The following is a 25870-nucleotide window of genomic DNA, read 5'->3' as shown; positions in this document are numbered from 1 at the left end:
ATTGCAATTAATTCTTTGGAAACATTTTCTAGAAATGTCTTTCAATTATCTGCGTTTGCGAAAATGTCGTGCAAAAGTAATTATGCTTTTTAATTTTGGGACACGGTGTCGGTTACCTTGATCGTTTTGGTCTGAAGTCTGAGCCCATTTAACGTGTTGATGGCTTTCTCTGCGTCCTTTGGATCAATGTAGTTGACAAAGCCGTAGCCCAAACTCTGCCCTGAAATGAGAGAGCAACAGAAAAACTTAGAAATGTTATATTCAATCAATAGCTTTATTTTTTGTCATTGTAAATTTCCACACCTACTTTGCAGCAACAAAAACAGAATATCGATTGCAACCAATGTTGCTGTGTACCAGAAACCAAAACAGAATCCAGCTTCTGCTCCAATTCATGGACCCCCCCTCTTGGAAATCATGCATTTTTTCCTTGAAAATCCTTTGAAACTTCTCAAGACGAGACGAGCTCGCAGTGACTCTCGCCTGGAGCGCCAGAGTCTTGGTGCGACTCTTCTTGGTGCGATGTGTCATGTGAAGCCAGCTCTCTTGCCACAAACCGACTCGATATTCTAAAGCGCTGACGTATTAACACTCAACATTTGATACATGCTAAAATACATCCCAAAATGCTAATTAGCATGAGTCCTTGATGGTTTGGGGGAGAGTATTTAACTCTTAGAGATAACATGACTGACTAAGTATGTGCCAAACACACACAACAAACACGACCCCCCATTCCCCTCCCAGCTCCGTGTGTCTTATCCGGCAGCCTCCAGTTGAATGTGAAGCTGGCCTGACAGCTCCCAGTGTTTCCCCAACAGATCAAGCCTTTCAAAAGGCAAAGGACTTTTACAGGATGCCTCCAACCATCAGGGTTTTCACTTGGCTAGCATTCAACAAACAGCCCCTATCAAACGCCACATAGAAGCAGCAAAAAGCCCCACGTAGTCGCGCTAATGGGAACAGACAACGGTTAGTCAGACACAAAGTGAATCTCAAAATATGGAGCATGGCTGTTGCGCAAAATAAATACGTTTGGGCTATGGATATCACAGCGCTGAGCAGCTCAGCAGGAAGGGCCAGGAGGGACTTGTAGTCCCAACATCAAACAGCTGATGATTTTCCTCCTCTCTCGTCTCCTCCCTTTTCTCCGCTGAATTAACGGTGGATTAACAAATGGTTTCTATTGTTAATTAAAAACCCGACATCCTGAAGAGACCATGGCTATTTATAACTAACCTTCCTATCTGACGTCTCCATTATGAGTCTCAGATGACATCAGCTGGTAGGAGTGACCACTTAAATACAGCAGTTTACAGCATCTCATCTTATTAGATATCAAAGACAATGCAGAAACACTTACAAATACAGCGTATGTCTGTATTTTGCACATAAATTAAATTAAATTTCAAACTCCGTGGATCCTTATTGAAACTTATTTTTTACCAACACTCAGACTACCTCTAATGCTCTTCACTAACAGTCATCAGGCATCTTTCCCACCAAACCCACTTGACTCCCACTATTGCGTCACCTCTCTCACCCTGCCCCTCATCTCTAACAAGAAATGTGAGATTTGACAAGAGCGGCTACTGAAAGGTTAGCTGGAAATGAAGTGTGCTGAGGAAGAGCACTCATGTGAGCAAGTGAGAAGGGCTGGCTGCTGCTTAATGATACTGAAACTAGGAGCACTCGTTTAACGGTCCCGGGTGCCAATTGGGCCACACCAGCGGCCTGGTGAGACTGGGGATGGCATCACTGGAAAATGGAGACCTGCACCTGTACATGTCGCTGTGGACACGAGGCAGATTGACACACAAGTTGCTTCGTCACTCGTTCCCCTGGCAGATGGAGGACCTTCAGGGCTGGAAAGAAGAGGGTGTGAGCGCGGCTTGCGTCAGGCCCCAGATGAGAGAAGGAGCTAGGGTGGAAACAGGAGGAAATATCTGCCTCCAGCAGCAGGAGAGCTCCAAGAGGGGATTCCATCAACTACTATTTCTAGACCGAGAGAGCAGCTCACAGCAGGGAGCCGCTGACAGACGGGCTGGCTAGCTGTAGTTTGCACGGACGTGTGTGAGATGCAGTGCAAACACATGCAATTAAATGTGCAATATCTCCATCAGCACAAACAAACATAAGGAGTAAATCTAGCTGGTGAATATGTGACTGTGTTCAAAAAGCAGATCCTAAACCTTTCTGAAAACACTCCATCCTGTCCCTCATGTATGCGATGATTTGGTGAGATTAAGACCATCTGTTAGCTATATTGTGAACTCGGAGGCAGCAGGCAGTGTGGCTGACTTCAGCCCGTAGCAACACCTGCCCCTAAACCTCAGCAGTCCCCAGCAGGGGCGGCCCTACATGCTGCCTGCATTTGGATCACACCATCGGTTCCCTGCTCAGTTCTGTCCTCACTCTGTGGTTAAGCACAGTTTAGACGCAGTTTAGAACAGCTCAGCGTCATTTAGCCTAGCATGACGTCCTAGGGGTACCGAACAACAAGGCCGGCTCGTAATGCTTTGCATCATTAGAGCAAAATGCTTTCGCTCTGGAGAACAGAGGAAAGAAAACAAGCTAATGCGTTACATGCGATAAGCAGGAAGTCATACTGTACGAGTCGTTTTCATCTTCATCTGTGACGGGTGGTTTACTGCTGGTGAAATATATTTGTCATTAAAAAGTAATCAAAGGTAGAAAAGTTGTTGATGGCATCGAGATTAAACCAGAGCTTGTCAAAAAGTGTACCACACCTCGAGTGATTCCGGATTTGAATCAATCTATAAAGAATTTAGAGGCAGTTATTCTACTGTTTTTATTATTTGGGAAAAAGACCTCGACAAAGTGCATCATAAATGGGATTTTAAGTGACAGAATAAAAACCGCCGCATGCTGATGCAGTACCTTAATGGATACATTAACTTAGTGTCAATTAAATCCAAGAACCCAAATGATGCATTGCATTCCATAATAGCATTTTAATGAGGTTAGGCATTCATCTGAGTTTGATTTGTCAGTTGTTTACAGTGCGCTGCAGCACTGACAGAAAGGTTCCGAGAAAATGTAATAACGGCAGACATGACATGTAGTTTACAGTACGCATAAATATGCAGAAGAAAACAAAAGTGGAGACTGTTAACAATATTACACTGTGTGGGAACGCTTGTGCTGTGAGCAAAACACATCAAATCGTGTAGGTTTAAGCAACATCCTTGAGCCTTATTATATTGTGCCACATTGGTTTGACTAACAGACTGTTCACACTGTGTGTAGGAGTGAAGAGTTGGGGGCTAATTTGGACTCATGAACTCTCTTTTGGCAGACCATTTGTACAATCTGACATAAATTGTATAGGGGGATAGACATTTTTTTTTCCACTGGTAAAATTCTATTTCTAGTGAGGAGCTCTTTGGTGTGCTAGCGAGGTGTTATGACTAAGTCATTATTTGATTCCAGGGGTGCAGTAAGTAACCCAACGTGTGAGACGTGCAAATGAGTGTAGTTTGAGCAAATTTCCTACCTGCCGACCCCCACTATGTAATTGCATCTTTCATTTTCCCCTCCTATGTGCATGCAAAGGCAGCCACATTGTAGACATGTCACACAGCAAATGCCATGCAGCCACGTGAGTGACGGGCATGTGCACTCAGAACACAGCGTCTACACATAGTTTCAGAGGAACAAAGCCGGGTTCCATGTTGCCTGTCATTATTTTGTACTTTTCTGTTGTATTATGTGACTAACAGCTCTGCAGTGCTGACATGAAAGCATCTTCATCTTCCATCATCAGCCAAGGCTCACACAATGCACTTAGAGCCTCTGATCTAGATTGGTAGCTACCAGTCAAATTGAAACCCAACACAACAGCTGGCAGAAGCCTCTATTTTACCTTCTACCTCGATGCAATTTATTCTTCTAGGCTCATGTTCTTGATTTAGTGAGGTGTACAAGAAACAAGCCAAAAAGCTCATTTAAACTGTGCACATGTTTTGTCTAAAGATGGGTTTTACGTTGGTATCTGATGGTAACACGAGTATCCAAAAACACGTTTTCACATGTTCCCACCAGGACAGCAGCGGTGTTTTTTCTGTCATTTAAATGTCATGTCTGAACACACACATCGTGGGGGTTCAGGTAAATCTGCAGCAAGGGATCAGTGCAGCTTTTGAGTCAATGATGCTAACATACCTTGAGAGGTCAAGTTCCATCGCCCTGACTCGGGGAAATGCATTCAGTCAGTTTTGAAGTTATTGGCATTTTAAGAAAAGGCGCAGGGTGGAAAAGATGAGGCGTAGGGACATTGTCAAAATAAATGAATCGCACCCTCGGCTGCTGCCCTCTCTCAGCCTCTGACGTTTTGCCCCTCGCTGCAGAGGCAACTTCAGGCGGTGCTACCTGTGATGCGATCAGGTTTGCCAGTTGTTAAAAGGTTGTTACAGGCATCATGTGGAAAAGCTGCTCTATTCTTTTACTGTGTTGTGATATCTTGACAAAATAAATAAAATATTTTACATCCTGTGACGATGGTCGATGGCCAAATCCTATTTGCATCGTACACTTTAGCAAAGAGACGCGATGGGGCGAGTGTGCAGCACAATGCTGATAACTAAATCACTGAAGGCAGCTGCTTCACCCTCACTTTTGCTTTCTTAAACCTGCAATTGAAATAATATCAATACAAATTTTGATGCAATATACTTGCTAGAATGCATTTGAATGCCTGAATCATTTTAAACAATACTAAATTGGTGCATAAAATACTGTACAAGAATCGATTTTATGGTAATTACGATAACAATATAGATTTTTACAGCATTTAAAAATGCATGATGTATTTAAAAATGGCCAAGCAAGTGGACTTTATTTCAAAGAGAAGACATTCAAATATGTCGACTGTAATCTCAGATTTCACCAAATCAGTGACTTTATTGTTGTTGCCTTCAAAGGAAACCCAAAGTCAACAACCCCAGAAACCCCAGCATTCGTGGAGGAGTATATCATGTGCCGTATACCGTCTTTATACTGTTTAGGTATTTAAATGTATAAACACAATCACTTCCCTGCCACACACAGGCAGCTACTGTACATCCCTCTCCCACTCACTCATTCAACACATTTTCCTTCCTGGGTTGCCAAGGTAGCAGCCACTGTTGTAGTCAGGAGGCTCCCACTCTCAGTTCCCAAGGCCCTGCTTCCACCAACACACATAGACACACACTTGCCCACGTAAAGGCTCAGGGACAAACAGACACACACACACACATATAAACCACCCCCTTGTGGCGGCTCCTGGAGCCTTGGGGCCAGTGAACTTCAGCTTTGAGTGTGTGGGCTGGATGGCTGGCTGTGCTGCTCGGAATCGGAGGGTATAGCTGACAGAGAAGCGCCATAAAGTCTTAGATAACCCTGTTACATCAGGTCTGCGGAGCCCACTCTGCATCTGCTCCGACTCAACGGAACGGAACACACCCAAAAGCTGACAGCATGTAGCTCTGCTACTTCAGTGCAGATGGTGTGGACAGACAGACCAGCTCTGTCCTGCAAAGGTACAGTTCACGGGGAAGTTCGTATGGGGAAGAACAAGCCTGCAGGCGCATTCAGCAAGTGGGTCTGAGGCTGACACAGGGGACAGTCACAACCTCTTGTGTTCCACGTAAAGGGCACTCGGAGCTGAATAAGAAGGAACAGAGGTGGTTTGAAGTGAGGGTCAGAGGAGTCGGGTGCAGCCAGGCGAACTCTCAGGACAGCCAGCTCTGGGTCCTGGGCAATAGCAGGAGGAGGAGGAGGAGGTGGAGGAGTGGGCAGGCTGCTAAGAAGAGGGAGACGGGACATTTTCTGGACATGAGACTCTGAAACTTTAATGTGTGTCTGGCTGCTTGCGTCTGCACCTGAGCCTGGCAGCTCTCCTAATACCTGACTTTGGAGATGTCACATCCTTGCTTCATCTCCTCTCTCAGCTTTCCTCACACTATCTTCACCCTTCAGGCCATTTAAGGTCAGAGTTTCAGATAATTACAGCCAACCTGTGTCCTACCAACTGCACTTCACAATCTCCACATGAACAACAGGAGCCACAGATGACAAATAGCATCTTTTTATTTTAATGTTGCATGAAGTAGCTTCCTGTGAGTCCCATGGCAACATTTGAGGGTACTGTAATTGTGCTTTTTTGTAACAAAACAGCTAAATCAGCTCATTAAAAAAATGAAGCGGATCAACCCAGTGCAATGTAGTTAGCGATTTAGTTTGAACAATAAGGATGTTTTTGTTTTCAGCACAGTTCAGTAAGAAACATGATCATTTGTAAAGCACTTTTGCTCCTGTCTCTGCAGCCACCTGGAGTGAAAGGACAAATATTTCTGTCTGCTGTGAATGTATATTTCATTAGCAGAGAGTGGCATGCAAGCTACACGTAAGATAGTCAGAAGAATATCTGATCTGCTGTCTGTTTAATGAGAGCATTTGAAGGGTGGCAAAGCTCCACCCACTTGTCCTTGCACAGCAACTCTGGATGCATATTTTATGTTAGTACTGTATTATATGAAAGGTGCACTTAATGTTCCAGAAATAGGACAACAATGAGACTGGATTTTTGAGCATACATTAAATAAAAGCCATTCTTCTGTGAGAATTTAGCTCTCAGCAGGCTTCCATACATCACTAAAGCTGCTGTCTGTCATAGATGCTCTGGCATGAGCAGCTCTACAGCCGACACCGCCGTCCATCTATTTTTCATAGCCAACATCTGCTTGGCTTGCTACAATGTCACTATGATTTGCATCGTCTCCCCTGATTCCATGTACAAAACCAACACATGAAAGGTGACTAAAATAGTGTGTGCAAAAGGTGCTACCACTGTGGTTTATGGTAATCTCTCTGTTACGATGTGGCGGTAAGAACTGTTTCATCTTTCCTAATTAAAAAAAGGTAAGTAAGGTTCAGCGCAGGAGACTGGCAGTAAACAAAAGTGTGAATTCCTGAGGCAAGGCAGGCAGCCAAATAGGTAGCATAACAGCTGGTAAACTCGGTGAACTGTTTACTCGTACAGCACAAACAATATGTCATCCTGTCCTGCAGTAACTGACTGTAAGTGGAGTCTGTTCAGATGAGAAAAACCCAAAACTGATGTGTGACACCCGGTATATAAAGCCTGAAGCATTTATGATGAAACATTCAGCTGGTAAGCATTCCTGTAAGCTGATGCAGAAGCAATATCCCCCAAAACGCTGCAGGATATGAGCCTACCCCCACCAACAAAACCTCAAAACAATACAAAAAAATATCCAAATCCATTGTTAGAAGCATTTCAATAGCTTTATCTGACAAAGCTACTGTGCTGCAGCTTGCAGAATGAAACCAAAACCAGTGTGAAGAGCAGTCTGGGCCTTAAATTTCTGGGCTTAATACCTTAAGTCCTAATAGGAAAACACCGCCACCACCCAGCTGCCAGGCACCGTGCCATGGGTGCATATTTCGTTGATGGTAAAAAGGAAGCCATTCTTGACAGGCTAGTAAAGCAAGAGACAGTTGTGTCTTTATAACAAATACAGAGCAAGGTACAGAATTTACAGGTGGTGGCCTAAGGCTTCTATACGAACATGTGTGGGCAGTTCGTAGGTGCACGTAAGACAGATTTAAATAAAAGATTAACCTTCCTGTCTCTGTCATGTCATGAGAACACCAGACAGACGTAGCTCTGCAACCAGGCAGGCCGGATGGTAGGCAAACAAGCAGCTGTGTGGGGAGCATGAACGATGCCCAGAGGCGGCTCTATCTACCGACTAAAGTCAGTCAGGGTGACAGACGGTGCTGGAGTCTCTATGCCTGCCTGCGTCCGCCCAAGCCTGATGCCAGGCAGCATCATTGGAGCTGACAAGAGTCCACAGTAAACTGAGAGCTGGACAAGCACCTGTCTTCCTTTTCTAACTCTGAAGGCTCTCATGTTCACACCTTGTCAGGACACTCACAGGTTTAGAAATGTATATCACAAGGTGCGAGTAAACCAAAACTGACAAATTCCTGTTTGTTAGTTAAAGGAAGCACAACCACGGAAAGATGCTTCATTGTAACATAAACCATGATGGTGATGATTTACAGTGGCTGCTCATGGTCAGGTCTGGAACTAGAGAGTACAGATATTCAGAATTGGCTGTGGGACGCAGGGAAATTGGCCCTCTGAAGTGCACCCTGTAAGGTTGGACAAGGTAATCGCAGCCACAAGAGTGCAAAATAGGTATCAGAAATAGGTGTTTATTTATAAATGTTGACACTGATGTTAAGTCATCAGAGAGACCTTTTGCTGTAGAGTACAAAAATGCCATAAAAAGTTCAAAGTGAGCCAACACACATTTCCACCTCCAAGATTTCCCATTTATAGCCCAAGTAGATAGTGATTCTGTTTAAACCATCTACAAACATCTGCTGTTAGAGTGGTTTCACGCTGCTGCTCCGTAAATCCCACTTGAGGGGGAATTGGGAGAGAACACGGTGATGGTAATGATAGTATGTGATATCGTAGCATTATTTTGGCTCACGTCGTCCTCCATTATCCTGGTGGATCTGACTCTCAGGCTCCATTTTGTGGCCCATTACAGAAGAAGGTGGTCCATAGGAGGAACTGTTAAACTGCAGACTGTGTTTCAAAGAACAAACACAGAAAGGAACAGGAGGCCATGTCCGGTTAACATTTAAATTTGGAATTCTTATTGGACTTTCGGTTCCACTGACTCCATTACAGGAATCCAAATTTTGTGTTTATGCTCCCAAACATGTCTGTGCATGTGCTCGCTTTCTTTGCCTTGTCTGATATGTCAGAGAGGCTTGGAGAGCTTGACTTGCCTGCCTGCCTGCCTGGTACTCTTTAATGAGATTATCAAGAGAAGAGTGTCAGTCAGTAGGATCTAAAATGAAAGCCATTATGGAGCATTATCACAGAGCTGCACCACCCCAACCCCCTCTGATCCATCTGCTGCACAGCCACCCACACAGCCACTACGCCCAGATTACAGTCATGATTACCACCGTGAAGTGGTGCTTAATTTAAACACCTTTGGAGAACACGTGGCAGACTGGTGCCTTACAGAGGCACACAGCTGGAACACATGCAGAAGGCATAGATGAATTTCTTAGCACTCAATGGCTCTTTTTATGCAAAAATGTAGGGTGGCGGTCCTGGCGTACGTGCATACCTCTGTCACCAGTGTCTACAGTAAACACTAAACAAGTATTGGTGGAGTTTACTGTCTTAAAATAGAGATGGTTGAAGCAGGGTCTGAGTCTGCTCTTCGCTCTGATGTTTTGATGTCAGTTGTGATGTTTTTCCAGTTTTTCTAATTAAAACTGAACTGAACGAGGAAAAACAAACACTTGAAGACCAGGTAGGAAAGTGGATAGATTTGATTGTCAAAGTCTTTCTGATGCACCTCAAATCAAATAAAGACAAATGGCTCTTTGTGCAATCGGTACCTGTGATCTTGTCTCGAACCAGTTTGCAGGATTCAATCTCGCCGATGCTGCCGAACAGACTGCGAAACTCTTCCTGGGTCATGTTCTGGGGCAGGTAGTTGACAATCAGATTGGTCTTGCTGTCATCATTTGTTGGGCCGGTCTGCATGGGTGAAGGGCAGCCGTGGTTGTTGGTGGTCGGGCCGTTAGCCGTGGTGCCGCCTCCGCTGGGGCCATTTGTCACCGGAGCCTCCATGTTACTGATGATCTGGTGAGGAGGGGAATGAAAGATGGGAATGGTGAAGAAAAGAACCATAGTTGACGAGATGAGCCACAAACAAAACAAAAGGCAGAGAGAAAGACAGAATTCAATGGAAACAGCCTCTCTACCGTATTTAGCAATTTCTAACAAATACCAAAGGCTTATTGTGCTTATTGTCACAGATCAACAGGGGGTGAAAGGTTTTGTCCAAACACTGTTCTTAACTGGAAGTTGTTCTGTACGTACAGTCCATCACTAGTTGTTGAGATTAAAATATTAAGGAAGAGTGTAAAATAAAGGAAATTTACAAAAATGACAATTATAAGTGATGACCTGATTATCTCAGAAGCAGTCTTGGTACTTAGAAGATGAGCGCTGTCATGAAAATATAGCTCAGATTTAGCTCCTTCTAACAATACAACATGGTGCATAATCTGATGCACTGCTTAATCCTGTAATGGTATCAGAAACTAACATCCTGTAATTATAACATGAGATGTTTCATATGACAACAAACATGAGACAAGGAGAGGATAAACGGCTAAAAGACCAAAGAGTGAATTATAACTGCAGAGATCGGATTCGGCGCTGATGCTGCTGCTGTGACAGAGATGTTTTCACATCAGATTGTGCAAATTTGCTTTGACCTGTTCCAAAAGTTACAGACTGGAAAATGTTAAATAAGGTGAAAAAGGAGTTGTGGGAGGGGTGGGGGGCCGGGGGTGCAGGTTGGCCATTGTTATATGCTACGCACATCATTATTCCTCCAACAAAAGCAACATAACTGTGAAATATTCCTACCTCTGATCAAATGAATGCCTTTGTTTAATAGCTTTCTGTGTGTTCTCTACATTACATACAGTTCAGTGCCACAGCTGGTTTACATGGATTACGTGTACTGCCGTGTTTGAAAGTGGAAAATAGTGCACCATAGTAAAGTTGAATAATTCCTAAAAATCCCTAAAAAATATTAGGTTTTACTATTTTAGCATGCAGCTCTCAGGGTGGCACATTATGACCCAACACACTGAAACCCAAATTAAGATGCAAATATTCTTTTATCTGACTCAATCAAATTTTTTAAAGTCATCACAAGAAATCTCTCTCTCTCTCTCTCTCTCTCTCTTTTCCCTGCTCCATCATTCAGCTATTTTTAACTAATCTTAAGTACACGCTGCACTAGGCTGGTTTTAGCAAAGCAGGAACAGCACACGAGCCATATTTCATTCTATTTCTGGACTATCAAAAGGATGGCCCTTTGTTCTAAATCTAATAATATAGCTCAAAGGAAAAAAAGAAAAAATCAATAGTTTTGAAAGAATTTTAGACGCTTACAATACAATACTAATCACTTCTGTTTTACTGATGTGCATCCTTTACTGCGGATGAAGCAGAATAATTTGCCACGCGGATGCGATAAATTCACCAGTAGTGACACAGTGACACTAATTTAAAAACATTGTACTTTCAAATAGGATCTTTAGGGATTTTGTGATTACAGTATGGACAATATTTATGTGAATGAATTCAGAGCTTATTGGGAAAATAACCAGAACAAAGACGTTTAAAACATGTTGAATCCAGAAAGTCTTTATACTTGTGCTTAAACTGGTATGTATGTTGACTGTACTGGCCTGACAACCAGTATGACGGGGATGTGAGTGGAAGCACCCATTTTTTGTCTGTCGAGGAAGATAGTCCACGCTTCCATTTCACATTATTCAGTGTTCTCTTCACAGAATTTAGGAGCAGAACTAACAAAATGCCCGTCTTGATCCAGATTCCACCCTCTCATGCAGCACACACTCACATATTTGAGAGATTGGAGAGAGAGACAGAGAGAGAGAACAGACAGGGAGATGTCAAAAAGCTCTTAAAATGAGAGCTGCATGCAAATTGTTCCTTTGACAGTATTCTTTCCTACTCGGTCAACACTCTACCAGAACAGAGACAGAGAGACAGAGACAGAGAAAGAAGACAGTGGGAGAGCGAGAATCAGGCTACAGCAGAGCTGATTGGAGAGGGCCTTATTAAATCTGTTTACATTGCCTGCTGGGCTCCATTCTGTCAAAGCCACTTTTAACTCGATGGGACGCTTTCAGAGGAGTTTTTTTTACTCCAAAATGGCTGCCTCTAATTAACAGGGACCTGGTGAGTCCCAGTGGCCAATTATATCCCTCTCCTTGTCCCTGCCCACCAGAATTTGTGTGGCTCAGCAGTTCACCTCATGGTGGCTGTGAACACTCTGGCTCCCCCTGCTCTCCCTCCACGTCGCCTGGTGCTGTGGACAGAACTCACATCAGTTTTTTCTTCATGGAACACACAGTTAGCCTCACAGTATTGCCTCTTTTACTTGAAGGTTGGTGTTCTGGAATCAATAGTGGACAGCGAGCTTCAAGTAACACATCTGCAGCTGTTGGAAACATAAGCTGCACAGCAGGCGGGCAATCTTTTCAGCTTAAAAAGGAATTCAGTCCCTCCAGAAATTTGTAATAGCACAATAATGGCAATTAAACCTTCTTCACTCCATCCCTGTGAATCCTGTGGTGCTCAAGGTGCAGAGGTGTGGCAAGATTTCCCATTTATCACTCCAACAACAAGTGCCCTTAAGAGACAAGGGGAAATGTTTGAATTCACGCGATCTTGGTGGACCACAAACTAAAGTCATCCAACAATCAGTATGTGCACATGCACAGCTTAAATGAGCTATGCTCACAATTGGACTTCGGCATCTTGTCGGAATTATTTTGCTTGTCCCAGTTTACACACAACGGAGAAAGTCAGATAACTGATGGAAAGATCTCCTCTTCAAAACTGGTGGCCATATATAGAAGAGCGCTTCATGCTACGCTGGCCTTCCTGAATGTTTATGTTTCAGGGTCATTCTAGCATGTGCACAGTAGTGGTCTATTTTACCTCCCCTCAAACTGTATACATGCTAGAGTATAGCGATTTCCCTTTGCATTGTCTAGGTGTCTGAGTCGGACACGGACAGCACCAATATTACTCAGACTAAGGCTGTTGTGACTGCGACTGTTCCTTGGAAAGAGAGACCCAGAGGTCAGCTGAAGCAAGCGTTGAGGGAAACCAACATCGGTGAGGCTGCTACCGCAATGCTGGAAGAATCCAGAACACGTATATTTGTTTGGTGATCCTCTGTCTCGCTCCTCTCTGCTTAGTGTTCTGACTCAACAAATTGGCTCAACAAATATTCTGCTGTGTTTAGAATGGAATACAGCTCGTGAAACTTGCATCCCCAGCTTAAATATTCTGAAATCATTTCAAGCACAGAATAAGTAAAAATAATACAGTTAATGGCACAAATTCACGGCAGTAAGCTGCAATAAAATGATATATCAATATAAAGATGACAAAATCCTGGAGGGACTGAAAGAATGGCTGAAGTGGTAAATAACCGGTCACAGATGCAACACTTTTGCCCATCTTTTATACAGTATATATTTTCAGGAACACATCCGCCTTCAGTATTTTAACCTTGCAAACCCTCCTGCCCTCTGTCTCCTGCCCCATCCATCACTCTCTGCTCCAGTTTCACCTGTCCCAGTCAGCAGCATCACCAACCACAGCGTTATAATATGCAAACACAGTTCAATAAAAGATCATATTACTTCAGGAGTGTGTGAAATGGCTGCTGCATCCACTTGGCAGCAGCGGTCTCCTTACCATCTTTGGCTGTGTCAGCAATCCCTTCTCTGCCCAGCCCTGGAGCTGTGGGAGCTCTGCCTGACGCCACTGTGTCTCTGTCGACCCCTACGGAGCGGAGCACAGGGAGGGATGCACAGCCCGCCGTCAGCATCATACACTCATTTGACAAAGTTTGGACTGTATTGGGATTTGGGGTGGGGTGATGGTGGTGTGGGATGGGGGGGGGGGGGGGGGGGCTCAGGAGAATGCAGCAAAACCTTTCATTACAATCATCCCATCAGGAAGACTAAAACAAGAGTGGCTCGGAACTTTGGGGCAGTTAATTGGTTAATTTTTTGTCTCGGAACTATAAATTGCAGTGATTTTCTTCACCTTTCAGAATTGCAATTGTGGAAATGTTGCCTCATCCTAATAACGGACTTTTTCCTCTCGGTGTTTGCAGCAATTGAGAAAAAAGGATGTAAGTGTATGTTTGTGCTGAAGCCTGCAGATTGGTGTGGTGACTGCGATGACCTTGGCAGAGTTTATAATGAGGGTTTCCCTCTTGCTCTTCCTGGGTAAACAAGCCTGTGGTTGAAGAGACAGACATGCCACAAATGAGCAGTAGGTCTGCACACTGGCTCTCCAGAGCGGGGGGCTTAACTGCCTGCAGATATCTATGGATGCTACAAGCATCCAATTTAGCAACAGAGGAGGAGGAGAGGAGGGACGACCTCTGCCTTCATTTACTCCTTCAGTGAGATGAAGAGTAGGAGTGAGGGATCAGATAGAGGTGGGAGAAAAAGGCAAAGGCTGAGTAATGGGGAAGACACTTCCAGTACTTCAAAGAAGAGGAGAGACAGTGGTGGAGGAAGAGAGCGAGACTGTACATGTTCTGTTGTCAATGTGTCGTGTAAACTTGGGCAGGAATGCATAATGGAGGTCTAAATGAGAGCGAACTGTCAGCCTGAAAGGCAAAGAGAACCTACAGAGGGGCACAGAGGTTATGGAGAAGAAGAGGAGAGGGAATACTGTTTCCAGTAGCTGTCAGGAACGAGAGAATATTGAGAGGTTTCAGGGACATCACAGAGAGCCACCATTGTTTTAGTCTGCTGCCGATTAAAATAACAGTTATGCCAAAAAGTAAATGCAGTTTTCACATTTTTTACATGTTCCAGCTTTTGCTGTGTTTCACTCTCACACAGCGGCGTAAAAGCAACACAAATAACTCCCCCTTAGGAAAAAGGAGGCCATTCTAATTAGTTTTACAGCCTTCAAACAGTCATTTGGATCGACATCAATTCATCTCGACAAGAGGGCAGAGGGTAATACACACATTAGGCTATAGGCTGCCTCTAGAGCCGCACTCAAAAACCTAGCCTGGAAAAAAAATGACGTTAGGCAGAGGTGAAACATCAAAATCATTTTTCACCCATGCTGCAAAGGCGTCGTTTCCCACAGCGTGTCAGTGAAAGAGGAAATGGAGTGTCGCAGCAAGCAGCAGCACGGTGTAATGTGGTGAGTTTAATGTAGGAAGCGGTAAGCACATGTATACGTATGAGTGGCCATAGGAGCAGACGACATAAAGTACAAGACAGCAGAAATGTCACGAACATTATTGACTCCCTAAGAACATGTTTTCCATAAGTTTGTCCCACTTTCAAAAAAACTGCTCAATATCAAACGTGCGGCAACACGATGAAACAAACAGGCGTCCTCCACGGGCAAGGCGCTCGATTTGGTGTTGTTTCAGATTTTCTTGTCTGCGTTTGTCTTACCGCATAAACACACTCCCTTCTGATAAAATCTGGGATAATGGTGTGATGCAATTATATTCAGCAACCATTGAGATGAAAAACCTCTCATGGATACATTTTCAATTATTCAGGGAATACATTTCAGTCAGGGCTCTGATGCTTGGAAAAGTTATTATATAATCAATACACTCTATAACACCATTAATATTTGATGCCTCAAAAGTGCTTCCTGTCTCCTTTGGCTTCCGACCAATCATATAAAGGTACCGCAGTCAGAAAAAGCCTCAACTCCCCACAGCAAGAAAAGATGGAGTAAATATTTACTTTCCTCAACCAGCTGAGTTGAAAATACCAACCACTAGCTCTTGCCTGCTATTTTAAAGGCAATCTCTTCTCTCTTCTCCACAGTCCTGATATCACTTCCTGTTTATCGTCAGCTAAAATGGAGTGTAGTAACGACCGTCTTCACATCTCTTGCCTGTGTCGGCTGTAAAACTACCACTTTACAGTACGTTATTGGTGTGGTCCAGGCACCCCCCCCCCTTCTGTTTCCATCGCTCAGACTTGGCCAGGATGGATGGATGATGGAGAGACGGAGGAGCAGACAGTATGCTGCAGGATCTCTCTGCTGATAGACACACTGCTTGGCAGCTACAAAATGGTGCCTTCATGCAACCATCTGACTGGTCACATTGTGTTTCAGTTGTTGATAATATCCTTCTGTCTCGTCCCTCAACATTATTGAGATTATTAGAAGATTACATCAAATTCTCTTCCTAAAAAACTAAAACGCCTCACTTGGATTTTACTACCTCTTAGTCCCCTGATGCTGAATTAGAACTGGAGTTGATATCAAACTAACTGAGTCACAAAGAGATTAATCCAAGTTTACTATCTCAGCTGCTTGGACAGGCAGGTTCCCAGCACCACTCTCGCTGTATCGATTTTCAGTTTTCTTCTCTTCCTTTCTTCCTGCGCATCTCGCTTTCCATCTTTCCACCTTCACCGGCATCTTTTGAGCTTTGAATTGTCCTGCAGGTCGGACAGATCCTGGGCCAGATCAATCAGGGAAACTAATCTGGGACCCCCTCCGCACGCGCACACACACACAGACACAGACACACTTGGGGCGAGTGTGCACTCTGGCCTGCCTGCCTCCACTCTTATCGATCTGCATCTACTTTACTAAATGGATTCCTCTCTTCTTGTATCCTCCTCCACCTCTTTTCTCTCGGTGTGACTCAGAATAATAAATGCTCTAGACCACGCACAAGACGTGTACGTAAGCAATTTTTCATTTAACTTTGACTTGACTCTCAACACCCCCAATGTGTGCGGAGCTTTTATTATTTCTCTGAGACTGACGCAACTTTCTGAGACTCACTGGCCCTCAGAGCTTCTGGGTAATAAGCACCTGTGTGTGATCAGGGGTAAAAAGAGGATGAGTTTTATACAGGAAACCTTAACAAACATCAGTCTAAATGCCTAGCAATGACTAAATGCTACTAGTCTTCCTGGTTTAATAGCTGAAATCAAAGGACAATACTTGTCTGTTATCAATAGGGATCATAATGTAAACCTTTCTCAAGAATTCACCTTTCTTCGACCTTATCTTGCAAAAAACCCCACACCCTCTCCTAATTGATGACAGAATGGAGGAAGTAGATAGGCATCATATTCATTTAATGAAAATGGGGTGAAGACATATCTAACATATTAATTACCTGTTGTTTTGTTGAGTTTCAATAGTTTCTTAAGGCTGACGAGTCACACAACAAAGGTTTCCCCACCATTTCCATTTAAATGCTCTTTTAAAGGTGGGACTGACTGTCTGGTTACATTCATATTTTACTTTTCTGCATTTTTATATTATCTTCCTGTGAAAAGTGGACAATTTAAAGATCATTTAACAGTATCTGCATTTACCAATAACATTTCTCTCTCTCTGTCACACACACACACGCACGCACGCGCGCACACACACACACAGCCTCTTTGCTGAGCTAAACTGTAGGCGGAACTGAAGCCATTTGTCCACTGGCTGAATCCCAACTCTGCACCAACGCATGCAGAAAATTGGTGAGCATCTTGACTCTGGAGATGACACTTCAATTTGTGCAACTCCAGTGACTTGTGCTCTGTGAATCCTCCCTTGCGGGGGTGTGCGATCTGCTGGACACCTGCCTAGCTTTTTGGCCGAGGCCTGGGGCACTGGGACTGGGCCTGTCTGTCACCCCTCGCCTGGTTTTCAAGTCCTCAGTTCCCCTACTTTCACACCTCTGCCAGGAGCGGTCCCTTGCTTTATGCCATTAACCCCCATTTCTTTATCCAGAGCCCAAGTCAGTGTAGCACCATCAGCTCAACAGCAGCTTTGCCTTGAAAAGCAATAAATCACCATTAACAGTATGCCAGCCCTTGTTCCAGTTTTTGCTGCAGCCAGCCTCTCTCCTCCCAGATCAGTCAAATCAGCAAGGCGTCCCTGTGGTGCGTGGCACTATCTGTCCTGCTGTAATCCACGGCTGTAACGGATGGAAATGATCACTGTCAAGCCCATCCCAAGCTACATTTTGATAGATTAAAGAGGCTAAACGATAGTCTCATCTGCCACACATGGGATTCTGTCCTTAATTAAATGTAATTAAAGTGGTTAAAGGTTTTCCGGGTGATGATATCTTTCAAACATGAACAGCCTATTCTGTAAGTATTAGCTGTAAGTCACTGAACATGAAAAGCTTGGTGGTCCCCCCCCCCCTTTTGTTCAAATCAAACCAACAACCTTGTTGGTTTGATTCGCAGGGACCACTCTCAGAATACATATGCAGCTTCTATTTTCAAGAACAAAACCCACACTGGTCCATGCTGCATTTAAATAAGCAATTTAGGTTTCTGCGCAATTCTGTTCCGAGCCAGAGTGGCTTTTAGGGGGCTGGACGGACGATCGGGGACAGAGTGGAGAAGGCAGGCGGTGCAGGTTGATCCAGCTGAGTCAGCATTCAGGGAGGACGCCACCTCCATATGTAATTGGCAGGTGAGTGCGGCGATGCTCTGTGCAGGCCACCAGTTTTACTGTCCTTAGACAGATAACTCGGCAGTTGCACACCATAGTGAATATTTTGTGTATTTCACAGTAGGGGGGCTAATTTAAATGGGTTCAGGGCTAGAAGAGGCAATATTGGCTTTGTTGAGCAGGTATTTAAATCACTATAAACAGCCTGGAGACATATGATAAGAGCAAAACCTATAGCTCCACACTAACACTGAGAAATGGGAAAGAAAAGGAGCTCCCTTTAATCTAATCACTGCTCCTCCATCAGCTGCATCTCAGGACAGACGCAGCCTGCTGGTGTGTGTGTGCACATGGGTCTCATGATAATGGGATGGAGCTAACCCGCACACAACAAAGACCATGCTGGAGGATTCAATGGGCAGCCCTTGGTGTCGTGTGTAAGGGTGTGGCTGAGAATACGAGCTAGTGTTGTCTCTACAGTATCTGCATGTGCATGTGTGTCGAGCTAATCTGGTTATCGATTCAGCTCTGAACCGGAGCTCATGTAATTAAATAGCTGCGAGGGAAGAGGACAGTCGTCCATCATCCGTCTTAATTAGCAACTGAGTAAACACTTTGATGAAGACAAGGTCTAACTGAGACCTACATGCAGATGTACAGGATACCTGTAGTCTTATGTTAGCTGTGACTGGGCAGATATGTGTCATAGTTCATACATCTAAGTGGTTCCACTCTCCATTTTGAGTTTGTGGTGATAATTTATAGAGAAGTCGTCCTCTGTGAACATGTAACACTCTGAGGCTTGATGTGAAACTGGTGCAGTGTGTGTGGAACGTGTATGCACACACACACACACTGCTGTACAGGACTGTGTGATTGAAAATGGCCACATTAGGCTATCTCTGCCAGCAACGCCACATATAGAACTACTGCAAATGTGTTTTAGTCTCACAGTGTGCAGCCAATCACACACACGTTCACACACATTTTCCAAGATGTGAAAATACTCTAGCTACTCGTCTGCACCTCTGATTACTCCTTTGAAGCTACTTGTATGATTACCTATTTGAACTTTTTTTATTCATGAAATCTGACCTAAAGATTGCTCGGATCTAATTCTAGACCATTAGCTCATCTAATATTTATCACTACAGATTTATTGCTGTGCTCCTTGGCTGGAGTTTGAGCTTCACCTCCTCTGTCAGGCTCTAACAGCACATTTCTCTGCACACAACTAAGGAACTTGTGTTTGTATAAACACTGTTTGTTTTACATTTTACCTTAAGCAGTAATGCATGCGTGACAGGAGAAAAGGGGAAAACAAAGCTAAATGACTTTCTAATCAACTATTTTGTACTTTTATGTTTGGGGTTTTATAAATACTGAAGTATTCCCCCTAAAAAAAGTAGATTGCAATAAATTGATGAAATAAAATGCTAAGTTTCACATTTAGGCATCTCTGACCTTAGTCCTTTGAGGCCATTCTCCAACGTCTCCGTGCACAGATGTAGGCTCTGTGTTTGTGGGCCCTAATGTTTCTGTTATCAACCACAACGGTGCCATTTTGTAATATGTTCACTTGTATGTTCCATCTATAATTCATCCAGCTACAGAGGTGCATGAATATTTAATATAGTGGAGGTGGGGGGCTGTCGAATGGATGACCTTGAAATGTCCTTTAAACATCACACAGCAGTAGCAGTGGGGCCAGTTAAGCTGCTGAAATCAAACAACAGGCATCTCACACACACACACACACACACACACAAATCCTGGGATGCAAAAAGCAGATGAGACAAGTCAGCCGCTTGCCGCTGCCGCCTCCTGAGAAACTGCCACTCAACCCCAAACATCTGTATGAACACCACAACACCCAGGCTACAGTGGAGGATGAGAGGCAAGAGGGGGGGAGAAGAAGGGAGAGAGGATTGAGGAAGCATCAGCAGTACAATTGCTAAGAAAGCCAGTGTTTCTCTCTCCCCTTCTGTATCTTTGACTGAACAAAGAGCTATATACACATGAATACCTCCTTCCTCCCACTGTATTTTCCATCGGGATATTTATTCTGAAAGCAGCGATGCACAACAAGGGCTCGGTCCTGTGTTTGCTAGTGGGCTGAAGCGCTAACACTCCCCAGCTGATTATGTGTCTGTCTGTAGCAGTTTGAGCTGCTGCCAAAGGAATTAGGTCTAGTATTGGTGAATGCCGCTTCCCTCGCAGCAGAAGAGCTCGCCATGCCTCTAAGATTTTTAGCCCTTTAAAAAGAGAGGAGTGGGAAAAAAAAGAAAACATTCAAAATAAATGAGGGAAATCGCTGTGGATGGCTTTTAAAATTTCAATGTGACTGTTTTGTGAGTCTTCATGTGTGTTTAGGCTTCACACAAAAGGAATATTTAAAAAACCAAAGCGTGTTAATTGGGACAGAGATTGCTTCTTATTCAAACAGGCTTTTGGCTCATTAACTGCTACCATCCAGCTTTTGTTTAAGACAAAGTGGAAAATATATAAAGACAGATTACGTGTTTATACAGAAAATGTCCCATCCAACACTGGCAGGAAGCACAGCGTACGCACACAAAATATGGCAGTTACATAAAGTGCAGGAGGAAAGTCCTTTACTAAAGTTATGTCGTGAACTAAAAAATGTAATAGCAGCTAAACTTAACTACAGGAAAAAATCTTACTGGATTCATGCAGAAAACAGCCCAAATGAGGTCATACGTGTGCAGACATGTAGCACTTGTGAAGGAGGAGCTCAAGACAATAATATAGTAAACGTCAATATCTATGGATGAGACATTACAACCATCCTTATCTAAAGAACCACTCATGATATGGATCAAAACAACTTTATTAAACACTAATTAGGGGTAATTTACTATAAATGCTTAATTCTGATCCTTCCACTTATGTTCAGTCTCCTTGGCCCTTTAGCTTTTGTTACAGTGTCTTACACTTACACACACACACACACACACACACACATTCATCAATGCTGTTGGAAAACAGCGATATGGTGAAACCTTGTGAATGTCGCCCAGACTGTTTAATTAATAAACACCCTACCACTTTTTCACGTCCACAAAAAGGCAAATGCAGGCTTGCAAAGATTCGAATTACCAATGTAAATGAAAAAGCCTCTTTGTAATCACTTATTAAAGGGCAAAATCTGGCTTCTCTGCCTCCGCTGGACTGCTACTATATCACAAATTTGTCAGAATACCCAGAAACAAAAAAGCACCATTAAATTTAACACTCTGCAAAACACCCAAGGTACCTGTTCATGTACATATATAATGTGACGCATCTTCTATTTAAATGCACCAGCACACAGAAGCCAGTGTCAGCGCTTCACCTCTCTCTCTTACACTTATGTGTTCGTCTGCTCTCTAATCAGGCTGCTGTTAACCGTGTCACTGTGGATCTGAACACACATCAGTCATCCCTCCGACACACACACACACACACACACACACACACACACACACACACACACACACACACAAACACACACGCAGAACTGCTAACAAGGGCACAAGCCACAGGCAGGTATGACTGGTAACACTTTCACTGTTATTCCTGTTAAATGGCTCGTTGGCGATCGTCAGTGCGTCGCCTTTATTGTCCCCCAGACTTACAACCACCACAAAGCTTGAGTTCACTTTATATCAGAATCAGGAAATCTGTGCTCGGCCAGTGCGCTGCAGCTAATAAATTCCTCACACACCCCACCCTATTAGCATGGCTGTGTAACCTTGGAGCTGATGGTGTTCTGCCTGGGGGTGATATAGCCACTATGACTGTGTGCGTCTGGGAATGTATGTGCGTGCGCACATAAGGAACGGCCTATCTGAGGCCCAGGTTCACAGTAGGAGCGTTATTAGAGCACACTCCTATCTGATCAAAAGGGTAAAAAAAAATGACAGACACACTACATGTCCTCCTCACACAGGCTGCTGCTCATTTTCCTGAGATGTCTGATTTTCACATGTCTGATTTTAAATCAGTTTGTACAACACACAGCACACTGAGTTAACGCCCATATTCTCCTTCTGTCTGGCCTGTCCCTTTTTACACACGCACTGGGATGCTAGCCACGAGTGTCCAGGGAGACAGCATATTAGTTAGCGCCACGAACCCAGTCAGCGAAGCAGCGAGTCAGCCTTACGTTAATTAGCATTTTCAGTGCATCGATATACAGAAGCCAGCGGACAGACAATGCAACATTTACTTGATGACAAACGAATAACCCCGCTGCTGATCTTCATGCAAATTCAAAAATGAGTCAGTCCGCTGTGGATGATAAGAGACACAGATGGACGCACCATGAATGCAAAATAATGGTATAGTCAGGGTGGTGATGCAGTGCTGGCCACGAATTCATAATCGTACTGCTGTACATCAATCTCTCCTCTTCTCATTACATGGACTCAAGGATCAATTGTATGGAAAACAGCAGCGGATTTTAATGGATTACTACGAATTCAAACGTCTCACAGACACACACATCCGCATGCAAATTCAGCAAACAGGCATGTTTACACACACTGAAACGAACGACGGGTTTAAAAGTTAGCCAGTTGTATTCAGGCATTCATGCAACTCCAACACACCTACTCCACGTTTCCTCAACTCTGGCACTACAAAGGGAGCATGAAGGATAACGTGCCTCCTCATATACATCACAATGAGCACTTGGCATATGTGGCGATTAAATAGGCAACGATCACACATACACCACATTTATAATCTATTCAGTGTGCATACACTGAACAGTCCACATATGCTGCGCCACTATATGCAGGTGAATATTTCAAGTGGTGCAACGGCAGCAAGGATGGGGACACCTCCAGCCCCGGCTTCACTATAAAATGGGTGCTGTTCCCCCAGTTTAACTCTTGCTTCCCTCTGTACGTCTCCCATCGCTCCTTAACTCTATTAGCATTTCTGGCTCCGTCGCTCCATCTGTCTCCCCCTGCTTTCATCCTGCGCACAAACCTCCCCCGTTGATCTTTTCCCCCTGAATGAAGGAACTTACAGATCAAATAATTCAATACTATCGCCTGCGTCTCAGGAGTGTGCACACGGGCTGACTGTGGGCGATGGTACGTGAACAACTACAAGCGGCTCTAACCGCTGCCTGAAACGCAACAATGTTCAGTGTAGTGTCAAGTCTTTCTTACCATCTTAAACCCATTCCACTCCATTTGGAGATGCTGGAGGTTGTCGCACTCTCTCTCTCTCTCTCTCTCTCTCCTTACACAGCAGCAAGCAGCGGAGCCTCAGCAGAGAATCCCCCCTACACTTTTGTCTCTTGTGACACTGTCTCCTTCACGTGCTGCTTCGTGTCCTGACTCTCAGCGGCGGGCGCAGAGCGGCATGCTAGAGCAGGACACAGCGAGCATCACCTCACATCCACAGATGCTGAGAGGAGAAGTGTGCGCCTGGATGAGAGAGCGGTGGGCTGCAGCAAGCCTCCCTTCCCTGGTCCCTCCCATCACCACCCACCCAGTCTCCCTCGCACTCATTTGGAAGGTCAGAACCCGCCTCCTCCCTCCTCACCCGCCCACCTCCTTCTCACAGGATATGATTGGCTTCTTGGCTTGCTCGTCAGCCCCCCCCCCTCGGCCTCACCGCCTCCCCCACCTCCCTCAGCGTTAACACCTTCGCTCTCTCGCTGGCTCCGCGCCTCCGTCGGCACACGCCAGCCTCTGCTTCCTTTGGCAGAGAAAAGGCTGTCTGAATCCCGGCAAAGCAATCAATCGCTGCTGGGCTGCGTGCTTGAGTGAGCCGGGCAGCGCAGCGCGGAGCTCGGCTCTCGGAGAGTGATTACAGCCCGAGGCTCCTCGGTAATAGGATGCCTGCGCAGCACTCTGTATATAAATTAGCTATTACTGGGTGCATGTTAAAAATCCCTGTACTGTGTACACTGATTCTCCTTTAACCTTCCTTTCTCTATGTTTTTGAATAGGCAAAAACGAGATTTTGGATTATTTTACGCGTCAAGCATTATTTAAAATCAGGTCGATATGAACGCCCGAGTTTTTGGGAGGTCACTCAAACATGAAAATCCACCTGTCCAAACAGGTGTCTCAAGTTAATTTCCCTTTTATCGGGGGGTATTTTAGACATGCTGCGGTATGAACACGGACAGCCCGGCTACACCTGCGTCCATACTCACCATGACCATTCTCGGTGCGGGAGGATGCGGGTAGTCTGCGCGGATAAAGTGGAGCGGCGACGGGATGGAGAGGAAGGACGACCCGGCGGAGCGAATACCCACGGAGCCAAAAACTTAACGGCGCGAGTCCGGAAGAGCGCGTGTCGTCCAGGGAGGAAAACACCGTCCGCGGTTTAAATAAAACAAACGCTGCGAGCTGATCACGCGCGTGCGAATTAAAGGCGTCCAAAGACGTAGAAAGAAGCCGGCTCTCTGTGTTTCCCCTCACGAGCCTGCCACCTCGCGCGCGCTCTGCCATTGGCTGCAGCGGCTGCCGACGGGGCGGTGCGCGCGAGGAGGCAGCGTCTTGGATCCGCGTGCAGCACCATGCGAACAGGTACAACTTTTGATTATTTTGGAGCGAATCGATACAACAAAGGACTCTTCGATCCAGTCGATCGGTTAATCCAACCGATCATTTACTTTCATTCTGAAATTCATAAAGAAAGATGTTGCAGCGCAGCTAAAGCAAAATTACCCTGTTAAAAAAGGAAACTATCACAAAATACTGCTGGAGGTTCCTTAATAAACCGCCGTCAAGAATTCCTCGCAGGGTTCGAGATTAGGCTGAAAACTAATTTCAGGCAATTACATGAAATGTTATAATCAAATGGAAATGATCACCCCCTTCTTATAGCGACTGCCACCTATTTCACAATAAATAAACACAAGTGAAACAGCAAAGTGTCCAGGTTTAAATTGTGCAGCGGTTCCCTGTCTCTGTCAGACAAGAAGAGGGAGCTCTTGCATCCCTTATTAACACGCACAGGACAGGGTGACATTTGCGTACATTCTCACTATAAATCTGGACTGAACAGTCAAGCACACACAATTCACTACGCAACAAACAGCACAAAATATACGAGAGTTACAACGTTCCCATCCAATGTCAATGATGTGTGTATGTCTCTGCACCCAGAAGCATCGTGTTAACGAAATAGTCACAATGTGAGTGCACTAAATCACTTCACTGTTTGATATTTCATTTGATTTTTGTTATAAATATGCAATAATTAAAATGAACTGTCTTGTTGAACAATAGTCAATAGATATTATTTTCGAAAATATAGTTAATTAAATAATACCAAGCAAGATAGATAAAAATCCTGAAAAAGGAAACAATAGGAAGGAAAACAAAAAAGATTTAATAGGGTGTATTTAGTAGAGCTGACTGTCTGTGTAATTCTGGTACAATAAATGATGCATCACGCGTCCTTGGAGTGTTACAAGTACCATTACATCTACACACACACACACACACACACACACACACACACACACACACACACAGACGCATATTTAGGGAAAGAAGGAAACAGGAAAGAAGAAGACAAAAACACCCCTGACCTCCACCTTCCTGTTTAGCCAGAGCCTAACGGGTCAAGTGCAACCATGTGCATGACATGCTAATAAAGAGCCTCGCCACACCTTCATACACACACACACACACACACACGCACACGCACGCACACACACACACACACACACAAAGAGAAGAATGTTCTCATCACTGTTTCAGGTAAAACATGAAGGACATG

General features: G+C 44.4%; 1 protein-coding gene across 1 annotated transcript in view; it reads right to left on the bottom strand.

Moving 5' to 3' along the window:
- elavl4 (ELAV like neuron-specific RNA binding protein 4) overlaps positions 1–25870 on the bottom strand; it is a 56365-nt gene that overhangs the window by 20839 nt on the left and 9656 nt on the right. Inside the window, 4 exon segments of the mRNA XM_029828420.1 lie at positions 117–220; positions 9463–9709; positions 11928–11984; positions 13388–13474. Of these exon segments, the coding sequence (XP_029684280.1) occupies positions 117–220; positions 9463–9709; positions 11928–11984; positions 13388–13474 (495 nt within the window).

The sequence above is a fragment of the Takifugu rubripes genome, chromosome 20, assembly GCF_901000725.2.
Source record: "Takifugu rubripes chromosome 20, fTakRub1.2, whole genome shotgun sequence".
Lineage (NCBI taxonomy): Eukaryota > Metazoa > Chordata > Actinopteri > Tetraodontiformes > Tetraodontidae > Takifugu > Takifugu rubripes.
This window is presented reverse-complemented; position numbering and strand designations above follow the sequence as displayed.